The following is a 22,185-nucleotide window of genomic DNA, read 5'->3' on the forward strand; positions in this document are numbered from 1 at the left end:
ATTTTTATTTTATCAGCCCCATTATAACAAGAAAAATCTTGCATTACCAAACTGGCTACATTGCAACATTTTCAGTGAAACCCAACTCAGTATAAATCACATAACATGATCATAAAGTCCAACATGCATCTTAGTGACACATATATAAGGTTGCCTAGATCTTGCCAGACAGTGTCTCTTTGAGGAAAGGGGAACATTTAACATGATTTTCAGTTAGAGAATTATCGGTTTATTTTTTTTCTTTGAAGGAGCTTCCTGGCCAATCAAAGCTCCAACCAGACAAGTTAAGGCCTAGATTTACTACACAGGTATAAAAAACTAAACACAGAGCTAATATCAGTTTAATACCTTTTATCTTTAAACGCTAATTTCTCCAATTGGCTTCTCCAAATTATATCATCCTCTGTTTTATTGAAGAACATCAGCTTCACTTTCCTTAAAAGAAAAACAAAAACTCAGAAATAATTAATTACATGTAAAATATGCACAAATGGCAAGTCTAAAGTGAACCAGCGTGAATGTTTTAGTGCCCAGTAGGTAATTAAAAATCATCAAAAACTGAAATGAGATAAAAGAACCTACTTAATACCTAGTATTAGAGGAGGCAGAGTAAGAAATGATGAATGAGGAAATGGTAACATGTCTATTAAGGTCCAGTGAGTAATCAACTTAGAATACCTTATACTAATATAACAGCCTCAAAAAGGATAGTAATTAGAGACAAAATTACATACCTGAGACTGGGTATATCAGTCAAAGCATAATTCAGTATTTTAACCATTGGAGTGAAGCCTGTTCCAGCTGCCAACAAAAAGAGATCTTCTAATTCTTGGAACTTGGATATTTTAAAATTGCCCTCAGGACTGCTTACAGAAACAAAATCTCCTAAACAATGAAATACAAACTAAATCAGAAAAAAAACACAAACAAAACAAAAAACCCAGCTGGGAAATTAAGAAGCCAAAAGTAACTGAATTTAAAACACTAAGGAGTAACAGTATAAACACTTAACTTCCAGACTATGGATCAGTCTTTAAGATAAATAAGTAGTCTTAAGGATACTCATTAGGCCCCTAAGTGTGTCTGAATTATATCATTACAGTCAAATTAATAATGAGGTTTTATGGTATAATTTCCCACCACTATTTTCCCAAACCATCAGAAGTCTGAAATTTACAAACTACTGCAAAGTACTTATCCACAAATTATCAATAAAGGATTGATTGCTAAACTAAATTTTAAGTACTTCAAAAGCAGAGTCCACATATATCTGTCTTACATGGTACAGAGTAAAGAATAGATATTCACTATTTACATATTGATTATTAACCATAGTAACAGGATTAGTAGGAGAGAAAATTGAAATAGAAATGTATTCTAAAATCTTATGTTGATAAACATACCAACTTCTCTTCCACCAAATTTTTGAAAAGACCTATTAATTAAGAAAGGCTGTTCTGAGTTTAATTCCCATAAAAACAAAGCAAGATCAGAAATGCAGTCAACTATACTTAGAGCATGCCACTTTCCAATCTAGCATCAACACATTTGAGAAATCAGTGCCCATTTTCTACAGTCCAGTTGATATAATCACCATGTACCATTCATATAAGAAAATTATCTTTAGGACTAGATTCAGAAACTTGAAATGTAATCTTAAAAATGAAAAATAAAGCTGTGTATAATTTTTGAATGATTTAAAATACTCTATTTTAAAATGCTTGGATGCTCACAATTTTTCCTTTGTTTTCCATTGCAGGATAGTAAGAATCTTGCAGTAGTTGATGAAGTAAGTATTTGAAAACAGGGCTGGGCGTAGTGGCTCACGCCTGTAATCCCAGCACTTTGGGAGGCCAAGGCAGGTGGATCACCTGAGGTCGGGAGTTCAAGACCAGCCTGACCAACATGGAGAAACCCTGTCTCTACTAAAAACACAAAAAATTAGCTGGGCATTGTGGCACATGCCTGTAATCCCATCTACTCGGGAGGCTGAGGCAGGAGAATCGCTTGAACCCAGGAGGCGGAGGTTGCTGAGGCAGGAGAATCGCTGGAACCCAGGAGGCGGAGGTTGCGGTGAGCCGAGATCGCGCCATTGTACTCCAGCCTGGGCAACAAGGGCAAAACTCCGTCTCACAAAAAAAAAAAAAAAAAACAAAAAAAAACAAACAATAGAAGCTCCTTGTTATAGTTTGAAAAACACTGTAAGATTAGAATGTCCTTAGGAAAGCCAGATGGTTGTTTACTAAAGAAGCCTCAGAGGACAGTATTAACTTGGTAACTTTTACCCACAGCCCAGTCTTTCCAATGCTAACAAAATTGATTAGACTCATGTAAGATAACTGATGCTAATCAAATTCAGAAGAGATTAAAGCACACATGCCAGAATGGCACAGCTGGGGTTACATGTATCTAGTGACCTGAACATTACATGTCCCATTGGGGATATCTTGTTTCCAGTATCAGAACACATGGAAAGCCAAATTAATCATGTAAAATCATGCTGCTTAGTGAACATGGGATTGAAACAGAGATGGATAATTGCATGGGTTCATTCATTTAATGTACAACTCTCTAAGTGACACAAATATTTGTGCCATGTTGAGCCTCCCTAAATGAAGCTGAAATAATACTTCATCTTGTTCTTCGAGCTTTCCCTTTCCACACTCTAGGACAACTCTTCACCCTGCTATGTTTGCAAAAATCTCCATAAATAGGCTGTAATACCATTCCTTAAGTTTCCACTTACTGTATTATAATTATGTGTCAGTCCTTCTTTCACAAGGTGACAGTCACCTTCACTAGATTTGTAGGTACTCCAAAATACTTCAGGTTCAAATTCATATAAAATATTTTGGTTTATGTAACCAAGGATGACTAATCATCTCTCTTATGTGAAGTAGATATAATTAGCAGAATCATATCTACTACATTTCAGAAAGTAATGTAATTTTGTTTATTTCCAAATTTCAGTGATCCACTTCACTGATATCCCAAAATATTGCTAATGCTGCCTTGGAAAGAGGAACACTTTTGCCATTAGGTAAAAAGCAGTGAAAAGAAAATACAGAAAAAGGAGTAAGAGACACCAAAAGGGAGCAGAAGCAAGGGAAGTTTTTAAATCTTAATATATCTCATTATAGTTCTTTATTCATTCTTTCAAAGTACCTTTACTGGCTGGGCACAGTGGCTCACACCTGTGATCCCAGCACTTTGGGAGGCCAAGGTGGGCCAATCACCTAAGGTTAGGAGTTCAAGACCAGCCTGGCCAACATAGTGAAAACTCATCTCTACTACTTAGTCAGCGTGGTGGTGTGTGCCTGTAATCCCAGCTACTTGGGAGGCTGAGGCAGAAGAATCACTGAATCCAGAAGGCAGAGGTTGCAGTGAGCTGAGATCAAGCCACTGCACTCCAGCCTGGGCGGCAGACCGTCTCAAAAATAAAACAAACAAACAAAAAAACAAAGTACATTTACTGACAGCCTATTATGTACCAACTGCCATGCCAGGTGTTGGAAATACAAAGATAAGACAATTTCTGCTCCTAAACTCAGTCTTCTAATTGAGGAATATATTTATTCTTATAATAGAGCTACGAACAAACTGTTGTTATTAGGGGTTTCAGGGGAGGAGGAGGGCTCCATAAAGTGATATTCTGTTTGGGTCTTTTTATTTATTTTTATTTATTGTTATTATTTTTTTGAGAGTCTCGCTCTGTTGCCCAGGCTGGAGTACAGTGGCATGATCTTGGCTCACCGCAACCTCTGCCTCCCAGGTTTAAGTGATTCTTCTGCCTCAGCCTTCCAAGTAGTTGGGATTACAGATGCCCGCCACCATACCTGGCTAATTCTTGTATTTTTAGTAGAAACGGAGTTTCCCCATGTTGGCCAGGCTGGTCTCAAACTCCGGACCTCAAGTGATCTGCCTGCCTCAGCCTCCCAAAATGCTGGGATTACAGGCATGAGCCACCGCACCCAGCCCATGTTTGGGTCTTTTTAAAAAAGTACTTGACAGGTAAAGAAAAGGTTGATGGGCATCTTGGGTGTGGCAACTGCATGTAACTGTGAATGAGGATGACAAATCTGTGGAACTCTGAGTAGCACAAGTATTTTTGTATAGCAAGAGATGAAGCTGGAGAGATTATCAATGTCTATGCAGGTCATGCAGTATAGATAATGGGGACCCATCAGAGGTTTCAAAGCTGCAAAGCAGCCAGGGTCAATTGTGAGAAAACAGTTAGAAGCCAACAAAGATATGATGAAGGCTTACTATAAGACAGTGGCAGAAGAGGTAGCTGAAAAAGCCATTGAGATGTATACTCAACAAAATTTAGTGGCTGACTGGACTGGGAGAGAGAAAGTGGGAAGAAACAAGGCTGATTTGAGTTTCCAGATTGGATCAAGGATGAACAGTGATGCTGCAAATAATAAAAACAGGGAATATGGAGGAAGGCCATGCTGGGTGGGACAAAGAGAAGATAACTTTGGTTGTAGACATGTTGAGTTAAAGATATCTGATAGACTCCTACATGGAGATAACAAGAGGGCAATCTGATCCAATCTAGAGCACAAATGAGGTTACAAAAATGTAACAATACTAACCAATCTGAAGACGATCAAGCTCTGGTGTGAAGAGTCCAGTGTGATAGATTTTTATCAAAAAATAGATGTATTTATTGTTGGGAAGAACTGGTTCCTTGAACTCTGAGAGTAAGGAACCAGATACAGGTGTATATGGCTTTACTATTTCTGTACCTAGAAAAAAAAATCACAGCAAAAAAATTAAACTCTAAAAATCCAAAAACCTCTTCATGAAGATGAAACGTCCAAATTTTATGATACCATCAGTATATATTTAAAACTATATACCTAATGGGTATATAATTCTAATGATTTTTCTATATGTATATAGTATATACGTATATATACCCCAAGCCTGTATGTGCCGAAACAATTTTCACAAATCAATATTGTACCCATAATATAAACAATGTTTTTATTATGTATAGTCTAATTTAATAGAAATATATGGTAATAAGTTTAGACAACCACCTATTCCATCAGCAAATAAACTTTGTAATGGGCCACAACAAAAACCGCATCAAAAATTTACCATGGAGATGTTAAAAAAAGTATTTACCTTATAATTTTAATTATACACCAAATTTTTAAAAATGGTTACTGATGACCAGTGGGATCATTTAGGGGAGAAAAAGGAAGAAATTTCACTTTTTACTTCACGTACTTTAAATTGTTTTAATATTTTAACATATTACATATTACTTTGGTAACTGAATAAAAAGAATGTTAATCCAGATATTTCTAAGAATATATTATTTTCTTAAAGAGTAAAATAAATAACTCATTTTATTTTAGGTAGCCAAATCCCAAAGAGAAGAATCATCACATGTTTGAAAGACCAAAAATTTTATGCATGGCTCCTTAATGTATACAAAATACATATATTAATTAAAATGCATTGGCAATAACTGGAGAAGATACCAGCTCTTGAATTAGGTAACCAGGCATTAGTGATGAAAAAGAGAAAACCAGCCATTAGTGACAAAAAACAGAAAACCTTAACAGTGCCTCATCATAATATATCTACTAAGACATAGCTGGTAACATTTTAGACAATTGCCGGAAACACTACAGCTGACAGGAGAATTTTACTGTTTGCAGCTTCAAAAGGCGAAGAAAATGTTGGACATCAATAACAAGGGTATTCAAAACAAGTGAGGTAAATTTAGGATAAAAATGAAAGAAAGAAGAATTCATATTTATACATTTATAGAGCTTCTTATACTGGTAGCACATAGAATAAAATCATTTCCAATCATTCGCTCATTTAAAATTTTATAGATTCAACTTCATAAATGATACAACCCTAAGTAGCTACTAAGAGACACCAGTATGAGCTTCTAGTAGTTGTCTTCATGGAAGACTATTTGTGCAGTCTCTCATCTCTTTCATTTAGGGTTTTGTCAGTCATAAATTACAATGCTGGTGGAATCATCTGTCTAACCTACTGGCAATATCTTTGTTCCACATGATAATATGGTCCAGCTATAGTTCCAACATGTAGAACACGTTGCAGTCACAAACCTAGATTCTGACTATCACTAAATCTAGCTGCCTGGAAACATTTATTAATAACGTAAATGGCTGTTTTCTAGAAAGAACAGTACTGATTTTGAACTGCTTATAAAAGAAGAAAATGTGTCCCAAAGCCTCTATTCACCTTACCTGTAATAGGTAGCTTGAGGTAAACATGTTGCCCAATGGGCACTTGAAGATGAGTGCTTGGTGGCAGCATCAAACAGAAAAGCCTCGTATCATGAGTAACATTTTCCTTGGAAATTAACTGGCACTTTCTGTAGTACAAACCTAAAAAGTGATTCATTTTCTCTTATTGATACATAAATTAATAAGAAGTAATACTAAACCACTAAGAGAAAGCACACACTCAGCTTCTGTTTTCTAGAAAGCTTCAACTTCACTAAAATGCCTATACATTTAAAAAATTAATCAATATTTTAAGGTTAATTTTTCCATTTTATTTCCTGAGATATCTGTTGACCAAGACCTGTAAATACTTCTATAACTTGAAAGATGAACTTAATGAGTGTTATTTCCTCACATCTGTTATTATAGCATGTTAAACCATTATGTTCTAAAAAAAAAAAAAAAAAAAAACCCTAATTTTATTTGATAATGAATAAGTTTACATTGTAAAGTCTTTAAAAAAAATTTTTTTTTTAAGAGATGAGGTTTCACTATGTTGCCCAGGCTAGTGTCAAACTTCTGGACTCAAGCAATCCACCCACCCTGGCTTCCCAAAGTGTTGAGATTACAGGCATGAGCCACCGTACATTCTAAAATCTTTTCTTACACAATGGAAAAGTCCTGAAGCTCAAGCCTTTAAGGCTTAACAACAGTAGCACTATTAAGCAATTTTAGAATATCTCTTTGACAAAGGCAAGAAGATATACATTCTTGTGTCTCTATGTTTGTGTGTATGTATTTTATATATATGATTAGAGAACATTTTAACTGTCACAAAATGATTAAAATAAAAATTTTTATGCTTAAAGGTGTAGGTTTTGGCATCTGGAAAATTAATACAAGTGAAAAGCTGAAGATGGTAGGATTAGGATTATGGTACTAATATACAAATAGATAAAAAGAATCAAATATTTTTATAAATACTAGAGAAATTTGAAATTAATATCCCAAGCTCAGAAAATATTGTTTGTATACAGAGCAAATAATACCATTTGAATTAGAAGAATTTATTATAGAAGTTCTGAAATAATTAAGATTTTCACTTGTACATTCTCTTTGAACATAAATAGCACATCAGAAAAATGTGAAGATATTAACTTTTTATTTCCTCTCTCAAAATAGTATTTACAGAGATGTAAAGGAATAAACCCTGATAATATATTTCTTATTCTAGTTATTCTCTTTTTTTAACCCAAAAATATTCAAGTAGGTGCAGAAATATTTTCTCCAGATCTTAGAAAGTGAAGAGCCAACAGCTAATAATCAACGCTTAGTGGAAAACTGAAATTCACATATAATCCTAAGAAATCATTTTAGTCACAAGTGAATCCAACTTCCCTTCTCTCTTTTGCTCCCCACAGATCAGTCACTCAATTTTCCACCTGCTATCATGGTAGCAGTAAGTATATAAGCTTAGACTACACCACTTTATGCAAAGACCCTGGAGTATCACTAGAGGTCACCTCACTCTAGTGCCAGGGCACAAGTTTGGACCAGATTACGGCTAATAGTCCACCCTAAAGTTATCCTAGAAGGCCTAACAAGCACTGGCCTAACCAAAGGGTCAAAGGACATAGGCCCATGCACAAAGAGAAATGAAGGTGCAAATGATCTCTTTATTTCTTTTTCCAGACCCTTTCTGGAACCCACAGTAAGAATACAACTAGAGACCCACACACTATATACATGTAAATATTTAACAGTTATAAATCGGACAAATAACTGTCAAAGTATGTTCTATGCTATATCTTGAAATATACAGCTTCACAAGGTCCTAGAAGGCTAGGTTCAAATTTGGGATTCTTAAACTCCTCAGAATATCAGTGAAATGGCAGAGGAATGAGACCTGCACTCCCACTGCCTGCCCCCATTGTCTTTTCATCCTTGGCTGTCTGACTCTGAGTAGGGGCTTAAATGGGTATGGATACATTAACCCACAGGCTCAAGCTCATGCACTAGCTTTTCACATAAACAGCCCTGGCCACTCCTTGGATAGAAGTAGATTTGGGGTCGTTTGGGCAGGGAATTCCATGGTTCTAGATACCTAGAGGGTGAAGTTGAAAGAAAGAGGATGAGCTCCAGGTGGATACTTCGTGGTCTTGTAATACTCCTTACCTTGTGGGAGGGGTATGGCTGTGGCTGGAGATAGTCATGTGGGGCTCTCCAAGTGTGGAACCCAGGGCAGGTGCCCTTCTTGCGCAGGTCTAAGGACCACAGTGTTGTTTTCTTCTAATAAAATCTAGTGCATATCATTTTGATAACTTTACAGCTAGATGAAAATGCTCACCTTCTGGACTGACAATTTCTACTCTAGCATATGCTAGAAAAGTTTGCTATAGTAACTATGCAACTCTCCAGTGATATTTAAAACACAAGGAAATACTGGGTTACAGTGATTTACTGACTTTCCTTGTTAGAGAGTTGACACAGCATTCTTGTTATTTAACACTACTGAGATAATTTCAATGTTTTACCCACAAAAGGCTGACTATAATTTCAAAAGAACATCCTAACTATAGGTTCTAAGAATTTTAAGACAGTCTTCATCTTTCAATTGCATCAAGGAGAAAGATAGCACAGACAGATGGGAACTGCAGTATATAAGATAAGAAAAAAGTATAAAGCAGATGGCACTAACTACTTCAGTCTGCACAATGCCATTATTTAACTGTCGGCTTTTTGGCTTTCTAAGCACAGGTAATTATACTAAAAAATGAGAAACTGAAAACAAAGACAGTAAAACAAAAACAAGACAAAAACATTACTGCCCCAAATACCTAACTTATTTGAATTAAATACATACAATTAATATTGAGATACTCAGGGTAAGGCTGAAATACTGAGGATAATAAGACTATTTGAGCATACTTTTTTCTTAATGTTAAAAAGAAACTGTATTTTCCCTTTTAAAAAATAGAATTTCACAAGGCCAAAACAGAAAACACAGGTAAAGTCTTCAATGGGAGACAGAAGAGAAAGAGAAGACTGCACTAGGAGTCCACACTGCCTTCAACTGGCTTCTCCTTCTTGCACTTTTGAAGCACTTAGTTACTCTTACTTTCCCTGCTGGAAACAGAAGCTTATAGAAGTTAAAAAGCTTGTCCAACATCTCAGGGCATCTAGAAAAGATGTGGGATGGAGTAAGAAGCTATTAGGGTTTCTTGTCCCAACTCAGTAGGCCTTGTTTAAAAAGTTTGAGAACATGATTAGTAATTATTAGTAGCCAATCACTATAGACAAGTTGTGGATGCAATGGAAAAGCTCTCGAAGGAAATTTAAAGTCCTACTTCAGTGAGCACATGAATGATACGATAAGAAAGCAAAATAGCCTTATTGCTGATTTGTAGAAAGTTTGAGTGGTCTGGATAGATGAAACCAGCCAGAACACTCCCTTAAGCCAAAAACCTGATTCACAGCAAGGTCCTAACTCTCTTCAATTCTAGAAGGGCTGAGAGAGGTGAGGAAGCTATAGAAGCAAAGTCGGAAGCTAGAAGAAGTTGGTTTATGAGGTTTAAAGAGAGAAGCTATCTTCATGACATACATCTCCACCAGAGTTCTTGGGTGACTAGGTGCATTGTCAATGAATGACAACAATTCGAAAGGTATCTTTTTTTTTCCACATAGTAAGTCTCAACAGTGGGCTTCAAATATAGAAGTTTCACCATTCTAGATGCCATTAAGAACATTTGAGATTTATGGGAGGCAGTCAAAATAGCAACATTAACAGGAATTTGAAAGGTGATTCCAATTCCCACGGATGGCTTTGAAGGGTTCAAGACTTCAGTGGAGGAAGTCACTGCAGATGTGGTGGAAATACAGCAAGAGAACTAGAATTAGAAGTGGAGCCTGAAGATGTGACTGAATTGCTGCAATCTCATGATAAGGCTTGGAACAGATGAGGAATTGCTTCCTAGGGATGAGCAAAAAATGTGGGTTATTGAGATGGAATCTACTCCTGGTAAAGATGCTGTGAAATGTTGTGGAAATGACAACAGATAATTTAGAATGATACATAAACTTAATTGATAAAACAGCAACAGAGTTTGAGAGGACTGACCCCAATTTTGAAAGCAGTTTTATTGTGAATAAAATGTTATCAGAGAATCTTTTGTGAAAGAAAGGGTAATCGATGTGAGCAAACTTCATTTTTTCTTAAGAAATTACCACAGCTACCCCAACCTTCAGCAACCACCACCCTGATAAGTCACCAATCATTAGCATCGAGGCAAGACTCTCCACCAGCAAAAAGATTATGATTCACTGAAGACTCAGATGATTGTTAGCATTTTTTAGCAATATATTGTTTTTTAAATTAAGATGTGTAAGTTGTTGTTTAGACATAATGCTATTGCATACCTAACAGACTAAAGTATAATGTAAATATAACTTTTACATGCACTGGGAAACCAAAAAAATGGTGTGACTTGCTTTATTGTGATACTCCATTGCGATGGTCTGGAACCCAACCCACAACATCTCCAACATATGCCTGTAAGTGGCTGTTCACATATCAAAATTGTGAGACCTTTCTTTTTTTTTTTAATCTTGTTTCCTAAGACAATTGACTGGGTTATTTGTTGGCAAATCTTTAAAATTACCTTGGTTTGGTGATCCAAGATTCCACATTAAAGACAATTATCAATTAAGATAAAAATGCTAATGTTACCTTGTATATAGAAATAGCAATTCAATTATCTATTGATTTCTGACCCTTATTAGAGAAGTTCCTCAGCCATCTCTTTCTCTATTGCTTTCTCTCCCCCTGCCTCTTTCTCCCACATAACCCCCACAGCTACTCACTCATAATCTTCATTTCCGGGAAGAAAAAAATTAATTGGAAGCATCACACTTATAAATTATATGGGTTCAATTCATACAATTTAAAATATTGACCTACTACATCTGGATTGAAGGTAAAAATGAAAGTTTCTCTTCTCTGGTTGATGTTCTTTCTGATATATGAATCCTTCATGTAAGGATCTTCTAGATTTGACATGAGAAAACATTATATTAAAAGTTTTTCAACTTATATGCTTGTTTTCAAATTCTTTTAGCTAAGAAAGTAGTAAGACACAGCCAGCATACTATTGTCATAAAGTCAATAATTACAGCAATACATATTGAAAATCTAGGAACCACATAATTGGCTGTAAATCTTTAAGGCTACTCAAAGCAAGTTAATTATAATATTTTGCTGATGTAATCATTCGGCTTTGCTAGTGAATAAAATAACCTACAGTTTTTGTCATGATTTAAGGAGAAGAAAGGAGAAAGATGAAATTATCTTTGTTAATGCAGTGAAACAAAAATATCTCCTAAACTCCAAGTCATTTTCCAAAGTGGAAAACCTTCACTGAAAAACACATTACAGCTCCAATTTCAACCAAGAAAGCTAAACCTTTCTTTTTTTATGGTGGTTCAGGATTCAAGAAAAAATTTACAGCAGAAATAAAAGAATGGAAATCCTCAAGAAATTACAGAGAATATCCGAATGATGGTTGTTCTAACTAGTTATTTCCAAATGGAGGTCAGCCCAAGTTCTCAGTATCATTTATTTCTTGGACTTGGCTTTTACCTGGTTTGCTATGATTTTTCAATCACTAGATAAGAAAGATAATTTCAGGGAAAGAGATTTCACCCTAAAAATACCTTTTCATTTCCATTGTCCCTTTTCTATTCTTTTCTGATCTGCTATATCACACTATCATTTCTCTATGTCCTCTCTCCTTACCTAATACCAAAAAATTCAGACCTCTTGCTCTGGTAAAATTAACCCATTAGAACTTTCCTACATGCCACTTACATTTTTCTCTCTCTACATCTAACAAAATGCCTGGCCTAATATGCAACCAGTAATGACCTGTAGCTCTACCTGGAAAGTCCAAAATAGTTTTTTGTTTTTTTCTGAAAGCCATGGACCTCACTTTGAAAATACTGCTTCAAATTCACTTCCTTGAGGCAGTCATTCAAGGCCAAATTCATCTGTATCTATTCACTTGGGGCTACCACAAAACATGTTTAGTTTGTACTGTATAACTTATCCTTGTCAGCCTATTTCCTTATAAAAGTGTTCTTCAATTTCATGTTTGCTTATTTTCTATCTTCCACGTGGGAAACTAAATTTCCCATACTCTTTGTTTCATTCCACAGTGCCTAAAACAGTCTTCTACACACAAGATGTACTCAAAATAAGGCTGCCTCATGCTTTTCTGAAAATTAGCTACAAATATATTTTCATAAGTGTGAATTAAAAAGAAATACTGGTCTGTGTCCCTGGTTCCTGACACACAACTCCTAAAATCCTTGTAAACAGAGACACTAAAAGAATCTTCTGTTCTAATATTTGGTCTTTAACCCTGGTTCCTGACACTAAGCTCCTAAAATTTTTTGTAATTTCCTAAGTACTGTAAGTGTCTTAACAGAATTCCGAAATCCCTGCAATTTCCTGGGTGATAGGAGCATCTTTTGTTCTAATGGGGAGACTCCTGGTAGGCTCCCGGATAGCCTCAAGATGGGACCTGTCTGCCTGGGAAACCAACCATGTGATTAAAGGATTGGAACCTGCAGCCCCCTTCCTAGACCTCTGAGGACAGGACAGGCTGAAGGTTAAGCTGCTCACCAATGGTCAATGATGTAGTCAATCACACCTACATAATAAAGCCCCCATAAAAACCCAAAATGACATGGTTTGAAAAAGCTTGTGGAAAGCTGAACACATGAAAATGTTTGGAGGATGATGCAATCACTGAGGTCATGGAAGCTCTGTGCCCCTTTTCACATATTTGCCCTACGCATTTCTTCCATCCAGTTATTTACTTGTATCCTTTGTAATATCCTTTATAGTAAAATAATAAACTTACATGTTTCCCTGAGTTTTGTGAGCCATGCTAGCAAATTTTTGAACCCAAGAAGGAGGTTGTGACAACACTGATTTATAGGTGGCTGGTCAGAAGCATAGGTCACAACCTGGAATTTGCAACTGGCATGTGAAGTAGGGGGCAGTCTTGCGGGACTAAGCCCTTAACTTGTGGGGTCTGCCCTAAACTCCAGGATGTATCAGACTTGAGTTAAATTGTAAGACAGACAGTTGGAGTTGCTGTAGAATTGGTTGTTGGTGAGAAGAAATTTCACATTGTAGTGTTCTGAGTTGAGAAGTAAGACTAGGAAAAAGTTTGTTTTTTCCTATCTCATGCAATAAATTATATATGATAATTTTATATATTTAAAGAAGATAAACTGAATACATGCAGTTAGTTCCTTCTGAATCCCCTAAAACAACAAGAAAAAGGGTTTTTGCATGTGTGTTTGATTTTTAAGGCATAAGCCCACACAGACAGAAAGAATGGAAATCAGAGACAAAGGCAACAAACTTCAGGAGCTGACAAGGCAGAGAGAAGACTGGTAAACGACTCAACAGACTAAAGATAGCTGAATGCTAAGCCAGAAGTGTAGAAAGCCAAGAACCAACATACTTATAATACAAAATTCCTTTAAGGCTCAGAAACTGGCAGGACTAAGTACCTCTGGCATCAGAGTCAAGAATTAAAATTACTTTCTCAATACAAGTTCATTTAAGAAGCTTGGATAGGTCTTCCCATCCCCTTGAAGTCCTCCCTACTTAGCACAGCCACATGACTGACACTTCCCCATATCAGCAAAATATAAGAAGTTTGCACTCTAGAGGGTAAACAAGGGGTCTCTGGATTGGGTCTATGCTATAGACTGAATTGTGTCCCCTCGCCAAATACATATGTTGAAATCATAACCCCCAGTACCTCAGAATGTGACGATATTTGGAAACGGGGTCTTCACTTAAAAGGTAATTAAGCTGGTTCTAATTCATTGTGACTGGTATTTTTATAAAGAGAGGACATTAGGACACAGACACACAGAAGGAAGACCATTTAAAGAAACAGGAAAAAAGGAGGCCATCTACAAACTAAGGGAAGAAGTCTCAGAAGAGACTAACTCTGCCATAGACACTTAGTCTGTAGTAGTTTGTTACTGCAGTCCTAGCAAACTAATATCATATTCTAAGAAAAAAAAAAAAAAGAAAGAAAATTAAGTGACGCTTACAGATATACCAGAAGCTAGGCCCAGCCTTCTTCCCCACATGGCTTCTGAAATGCTGGGTACAAGGTAGGAGATTGTTCACTCTAGGGACTCTTGGCTTTGGACTTTTCCCAAAGAAATGTTCCAGCCATATAGTGAATATAACCGTTGGCAAGCCACACCCACATGCACAGTTTCCAATTAGTTTTACAGTCCTACCCTGAAATATGAGCAGATAGTAAAAGATTAGGAAACATTCAAAGAAAGCATTTAATATTAAAGACACTATAACAAACAAAAAACAACGAACCTGAGGGACACAGAAGTTATACAGTGAGAAGAAAACATTACCAGTCATTCTTTAAAAGATAAGCTAATAAGAATAGGATGCTAAAACAAAGGAAAAGAAATCAAAGGAGTTACAGAAGTTAAAAATATGAGTAGAAATGAGTAACTCAATAGAAGAGCCAGAAGACATAGCTGAAGACATCTCCCAGAAAGTAGAACAAAAGGACAAAACTGAAAATAAGAGAGAAAAGATAAGGTAATTAGAAGACTAGTTAAGGAAGTTCAATATGTAGAAAGTAAAACAGACCATGGGGAGAAGTAAAACCAATAATAGTTTCCAAGAACTGAAGGTCATACGTTTCTATATTGAAAAGATTAGCACAAAAAATGTATGCCCAGTAAGAAGGATAAAGAATCATCCATGTTCTGGCACATCATTGTGAAAGTCCAAAACACTTAGAACAAGGAGTAAATACTACCAATTTCCAAAGAGAAAATATAGGATATGTTCATTTTGCAAAATATCATCAAGTAGAGCACTTCTAATATGCACCCTTTTCTATATATACGTTAAACTTAGATAAAAAGCTTTTTAAAAATGAAAAGAAATGAATGGTACTATCTTTTAGAAAAGATATGGTTTGGATCTGTGTCCCCATCCAAATCTTAGGTTGAATTGTAATCCCCAGTGTTGGAGGCAGGGCCTAGTTGGAGGTGACTGGAGCATGGGGGCGGATCCTTCATGAATGGTTTAGGAACACCCTCTTGGTGGTGTTCTCATGACAGAGTTCACACAAGATCTGGTGTTTAAAACTGTGTAGCACCTCCCCCATCTCTCTCCTCTTCCTTCTCCAGCCATGTAAGATGTGCCTGTTTTCCCCTCACCTTCTGCTATGATTGTAAGTTTCCTGAGTCCTGCCCAGAAACCAAGCAAATGCCAGCACCATGCTTCCTGTACAGCCTGTAGAACCGTGAGCCAATTAACCTCTTTTCTTTATAAATTATCCAGTTTCAGGCATTTCTTTAAAGCAATGGGAAAAGAGACTAATACAAAAAGTAAACTGAGAAACTAGTTTAATTAAGAAGAAAAACATATCTTCCTCAATAGGAAAAATATCAAGCAGACATACAAAGCATAAACTTAAACTTGTTTTTGTATCTTCACAAAAGGGGACCTGAAAGAGTAAATGGTTGATCAACAGTCTAAGCACAAGTGGCCTTCTCCATTCAGGTATCATTATGTAATGACTTCACTACGCCTACACATTAGATACTAGAGTCTGAAATTTACTTCTACGGGAAAAAAAAGCAGGACAACAGACACAATGTCCCTTTCAAACTTCCTAGAGATGGATACAAGGGTCCTTCAGCTCATTTCAAAGCAGCCTTACAAACTCTGGTACATCTGTACAACAATTTCATGAATGTGAAATTAACATAACAAAAGAACACAGCATACCTGTATCTTTCCTTGGAATAAGTGAATTATGATTCTCCAGAGGATGGCCAAGAAAGTCCCAAGAAGTATTCTCTTTTTTTTTAAGAACAATCTCTATTTTTCCCACACTCTCAACAACCCGCACTGAAAAGAAGATAAATTCCATTTGTATTCATCGATATTAAATACAAGATTTTATTTTAAAACCAGTATTTCTCAAATAGTACAAATGTCTTGATCCAATATGAATGGTACTGATTATTAGTGGGATAAATAAGATTCTGTTTACGTATTCAATCACAATCATAATTGTTTATGCTTTATATGCTTTAATTTACTTTATTAATAGATTCAGATTAACTTCTTTCAAACTAATTTATTAAGGGTCAAACTACTATGTGTTGCTGGTTTTTATACAAGCTCAAACATAGCCATGGCAACTAACTGACATAAAGTTTAAAAAAAAAAAAAAAAAAGGCTGAGATGTACAAATTAGTATCGAATGCCCCCACAAAAGCAAATTTAATTTGCTTTTTAACATTCCTTAGTCAGAATCTGAAGGATTCTTATGAGTAAATTCAGTAGACTAATACCGAGTCTAATAAACACAAGAAGAGCCTCATGAGAATGAAGTCCTAGTAAATACAGAGTAAATTGATAAAGTGCATGTGAATCTTTGATAAAAATATTTTAGATTACCTTTTTATTGAATAATTAAAATGTTTATAATATATGGGTATAATAATAAAATATATACTTTCATATGCTGATTTAAATTTTATGAATTGAACATGCTTTTAAAGATTTAAAGCATATTTAATTTTTCTTCAGAAACAATGTTCTGCTCTCCCCCACTGTGAACACAAAATCCAGTAACAATTTAACAACTTTTAAAGACAGATGGATCAAATGAATTCAATTTGATGAGCACTGACTTGAAGTTTAACCAAAATAAAAACATGGTCTTTGTCTTTAAAGAGCCTGATTTATATAATTTGCAGAGCCTATAATGATATATGGAAAAGAGGAAACACTGGACCAGCATAAGGTACCAAAACAGTACTTGAAAACAAGAAAATACCATTCTATGATGAGTCTTCTATTATTAAATAGCTGTGTAAAACCTACGCTGCATGTTTATATGCAGCAATATTCATAATTTAGTATGCTCTTTATTGAACATTTAAATATATAGATGAAAGAAAAATTTTGCTAATACAGTATATTTCTTTTTTCTTTTTTTTTTTTTTTTTTTTGAGATGGAGTCTCACTCTCGCCCAGGCTGGAGTGCAGTGGCACAATCTCGGCTTACTGCAAGCTCTGCCTCCTGGGTTCACGCCATTCTCCTGCCTTGGCCTCCCAAGGAGCTGGGGCCACAGGCGCCCGCCACCACGCCTGGCTAAGTTTTTGTATTTTTAGTAGAGACAGGGTTTCACCATGTTAGCCAGGATGGTCTCGATCTCCTGACCTCACGATCCTTGGCCATACAGTATATTTCTACAAGCTGCATGTCAGGAGTAGGGCAGATATGAGGAAAGAAGAATAAAAAGGAGACAGAATGTGTGTGTGTGTGTGTGTGTTTTTTAAGGAGGAAAAAAAAGAAAGGTTAAAGAGATAAAAAGAATAAGGGGGTCCAGCCAGGGCAACATGGTGAAACCCCATCTCTACAAAAAAAATTAGCCAGCTGTGGTGGTGTGTGTGCACTGTGATCTCAACTACTCAGGAGGCTGAGGTGGGAGGATCACTTGAGCCTGGGAGGCAGAGGTTGCAGTGAGCCAAGATCGCACTGCTGCTGTCCAACCTGGGTGACAAAGTGAGACCCTGTCTCGCACACAAAAAAGGAACAAGCGGGAAGAAAAAATAGGAAAAAACCTGAAACCAGAGGGAGGGGTATATTTAAAAATTAATGTATTTGTATCTGTACAACAAACCCCCATGACACACATTTACCTATGTAACAAACTTGCACATCCTGCACATGTACCCAGAACTTAAAAGTTTAAAAAAAAAGAGAGAACATCATATCTTTGTTTTGCAACATGAAAATACACATATGAAAAATGAAACACATGCTAATTTTTCAATTTTTCTTATCTCTCTCTCTCTCTCTGTAGGTATGTGTATATGTACATACATACGTAATTTTTGGTTTTTGGTAGCTTACCAGAAAAATCTTCCTGAACCTCATGGCTTAGCCCTAGGACAGACAAATTTATTTAGTTAAAATAGAACTTCAATTCATACAGTTTTTGAACACCATATGTCATTTAAATGGCTCTTTTATGAATTATTTCAAATCCCTCAAGACAAATAAAACATGTTCTGAGAGACCCGAACAAAGAAATTGTACACAATCAAAATGAAGATTCAAATTATTTAAATATATATATTTTCAACTGTTTCAATTTTCTCCCTTTTAACTAAAGAGCAAATACTCAATTGCCCACAAGTGGGTAACCCACACTAGTCCAAGCATGGATGGTTCCAGACTGGGAATCCTACAAACCAAGAGAGGAGCAGGCTAGGGAGAGGCAGCACCTAAAGCACGCAAGCCCCAGAGTGCGTGTGTGTGTGTGTGTGTGTGTGTACACAGGCCAGGTCTGGGTCTAGCTTACCTTTTCTTATTGTTCTCCAAAGTTGATTATCCATTCAATTATTGAAAAAAATCTTATTGAGCATCTACATGTGACAGGTATTTTCTAGGTATTATGGACACAACAGTTAATAAGACAGAAGAATTTCTGCCCCTATGGAACTTATACTCCAGAAGGGGGAGATGCAAGAAATATGCTTACAAATGTCTGCTATGCATTTCACTGTGTTCATATGGTTATCTGGAATTTACAATTTTGCATTATTTCAGTCCTTTCAATGCAATACTAGCACCTGAGAGTTTCATATTTTTAACTGTGGAATTTTTAGTTTTTTAAAATATGTGTGCTAGTGTAGGGTTCCCTGGTTTCTAACACTTTTTTCTCTGTCCTGATAAAAAAAATACAAAGTTGGTCTTTAGCCATGAAGGGATGGACAGCTGGAAGATACAATACAAATTTGTAGTCCAGGCTGCTTTGCTGCAGCCATTGACTTCCTGTGGCAGAGCTGGTAAGGAACAGGCCAGTGGAACGGGCCATCTAGCGAATGACAGTCAGTAGGACATGTGACCATTGAGTCTTGGAAGACTTCTTATAGGTGTCAAGTATGAGAGATTTTACAAAGCTGGGCCAACAAATATTTTATATTATTGATTTTGATTGCATCTAATTGCTTAAACTTGGAATTTAAGCATCTAATTGCTTAAACCGCCACTGCTAGTACTTTTATTAGTGTAAAGAAATTACAGGAAAAAAACTGATCAAAAATGACTAACCAAAATGGTAACAGCAGATAAAATATTAGAGTTGCCTAGACTGTAGACCAAATTATTGCCATATTTAAAGAAAACCAGAGCTCCTTCCGTTAATAATGATAAAGTACTCACCAATATGTATAAGATATAAACAATCCTTAATAATTGTTTCTGCTCTAAAGGAATCATCCTGATGATCAACTATTATTGAGTCTAAATTGATATCCTTAAACAGAAAGAAACAATAGAAAGATTAGAAAGTAAAAATTTCCCCCAAACTTCTACAACTATACTTCTAAGGTGATTTGTGGTAGTTCACATGGTGCTTCTTTATTGGACCTCCAAGCTAAACAAATGTGACTTCTGTTTTTCTCCCTTACAATCCAGTTCTTCTCCTTCAACAGACATATCAAAATTTTAATTACTACATATCCGTCTCTGTTTAATATCTACCTTATCCACTCATCTCTAAGCTCTAAGGTTAAGGGACTATCTTTAGAACACTGTTTGGCACCTAGTAGGTGCTCAATAAATACTTTTTGAATAAGCAATATGGAATCCCCCCACCCCCTAGAAAATAACAATCAGAGCAGAAACCAACTTATTTTTGTTCATCTTTATCTTTTCTGTAATGTATGATCCTGGGCAAATTACATAACCTCTTGACCTTAGCTTATAAAAAAAAAAATCAAATCACTAACATATTTTTAGGTGTCTCTAACTTCTACATAGCCTTGGTGTAAGCTATATATTATTTATATTATTCACTGAATACATTATTCCACAAGGAAACCTTTTCTTTTCCCTTAGCCATCCATCCTCTCTGTCCCATTCATATTACCAATGCAAGTGGACCTTCCTAGAGCCTGTGCTCTGGGTTTTGAACTGTGTGATGAAAAGACAATATCAAGAGAGAGTGGAAAACAGGATAAGTAGTGCCTCTGGCCCTCTTGGCTCTTTCCAGGCAGAGGCTGGTCACTCCTGCAGAATGGCCAAATCATGCTGCAAGAGTCAGAAGAACCCACTGGTTCAGACATGGTTCTGCTACTATAGAAGTAGCATGAATTCTCAAAAATTCCTAGCTGCCAGAACTTGTCTTTAAATCTACATATCCCTCAAAGTGTGGGAACCTCAACAGTTGCTGGAGGATGTGCTTGGAGATATTTTAAATTGTATGCATATTTATCTGATTTTCCAGTTGGACTGTAAGCCTTTTTGAAAGTCAGGTCTCTAAGTATCTGGTCTATCATTAGATCCCTGATATCTAAGGCTGTGTTCTACATGAAACAGGTTATAAATACTTAATGAACTATCTCCCTAACTTTAGTTTCAATGGTGAATGAATTACCTCCCTAACTTCAGTTTCAAATGGGGATCCGAACACCATTAGTGGTTTAAACACACTAAGCCACAGCCACAGCAAAATACCTTCTCCAATCCCAGTTTATGTCTAGGAAATTTGTTCTTATGGTGAAGTTAACTGATACTCATTTTTTGTTATCCATACTTTACACACACACACACACACACACACACAGAAAAACACATAAAATACTTCCTACTCTGATTTTTAAGAGGCTATAGGAATGGCTGTTAAGAGCAGATGCTCTGGAACCAGACTGCCTGAGTTCCACATGCCAGATTTGCCACTCAGTGTCTAACTATGGGTGAATTACTTAATCTTTTCTTTGTTTCCTCTTCTGTACAAAAGGGATAACAATACTATCTACCTCAAAGAACTGTAATGAGAAGTAAATAATATAAAAAAGTGTTTAGAAAAAGACCTGGTACATAAAATTAACATTTATTATTTACTTCTTTTCTGATTTAAAAGACATATTTACCTTCTGTTTAGTATATATGGCAATGGTGACTAAAGAGTTTGTTTGGAACCAATCATAGCTGTAAAATATAAAGAAAAGGATGAATAATTATATTGACAATCATGTGCATTAACACATATTAATCATTAAATGTTTAAAATTTATAGTGAGACATATCTGTATTTCTCTAGGTTAAGCTTTTTTTCTAAATAAACAGTGGTCTTACCATGTTACATTCTTCATTATACAGCTGACAACTATTTCTAAATTTAAAATATCTATACTTCCATGTATTCCCACTTGAATAAAAACAAAATATCCTCAACAAGACACTTTTTATAAAGGTTACACATCTCTTTACTAAAATCTTCTTTTATCAGAGCAAAATCAAAACATATTTTGTTAAAGAGTATGAAAAAATGTACCTGTTTATTATCTTCATTTCTCCCTGTCACAGATATATTAGTACTGAAGAAATGAACTCATCAAGGTTGTTTAATGGGTCCATAGTAAAACTTAAAGTAAAACTAAGTCTTCTGTTTTGTTACAGCTATTGATCAAATTGATACTCTTTTTGCACTTATCACCTATATAGGCAAATCTATAGGGAGCATCCTTAGTCCCTAATTTAAAATTTTATATCAAATAATTTAACAAATATAGCAGGATGCTGACGTTAGAATAATACAGACCGGTGGTGTGGAGAAAAGGGATAAGAGAAAGAACTACAGAGAACACACCTGAAGGCATTTTAAGTGTCACTAACAAGATACATGTGTATTGCCTAAGTTACTATTAACTGTTTAAGACAACTGTTGGGCAATACATTCTGAAAAATTCCCATTAAAAATTGATAAAAATGAACTAGATATATTAAAAAAAAATTTAAATACATTATGGCATGGTCATATGATAGAATGAAGAGAAAAAACGCTTTCGCAGAAAATTTAATGGCAT

The 22,185-nt window shown here is 35.8% G+C and overlaps 1 protein-coding gene across 1 annotated transcript in view; it reads right to left on the minus strand.

The window, feature by feature from the left end:
- Window positions 1–22,185, minus strand: part of CYB5R4 (cytochrome b5 reductase 4) — a 105,312-nt gene that overhangs the window by 19,987 nt on the left and 63,140 nt on the right. The window contains 8 exon segments of the mRNA NM_001193767.2: window positions 349–435; window positions 735–885; window positions 4,599–4,751; window positions 6,243–6,383; window positions 16,081–16,203; window positions 18,224–18,256; window positions 19,538–19,631; window positions 21,250–21,307. Of these exon segments, the coding sequence (NP_001180696.1) occupies window positions 349–435; window positions 735–885; window positions 4,599–4,751; window positions 6,243–6,383; window positions 16,081–16,203; window positions 18,224–18,256; window positions 19,538–19,631; window positions 21,250–21,307 (840 nt within the window).

This window comes from Macaca mulatta, chromosome 4 (assembly GCF_049350105.2).
Source record: "Macaca mulatta isolate MMU2019108-1 chromosome 4, T2T-MMU8v2.0, whole genome shotgun sequence".
NCBI classification, from domain to species: Eukaryota; Metazoa; Chordata; class Mammalia; order Primates; family Cercopithecidae; genus Macaca; species Macaca mulatta.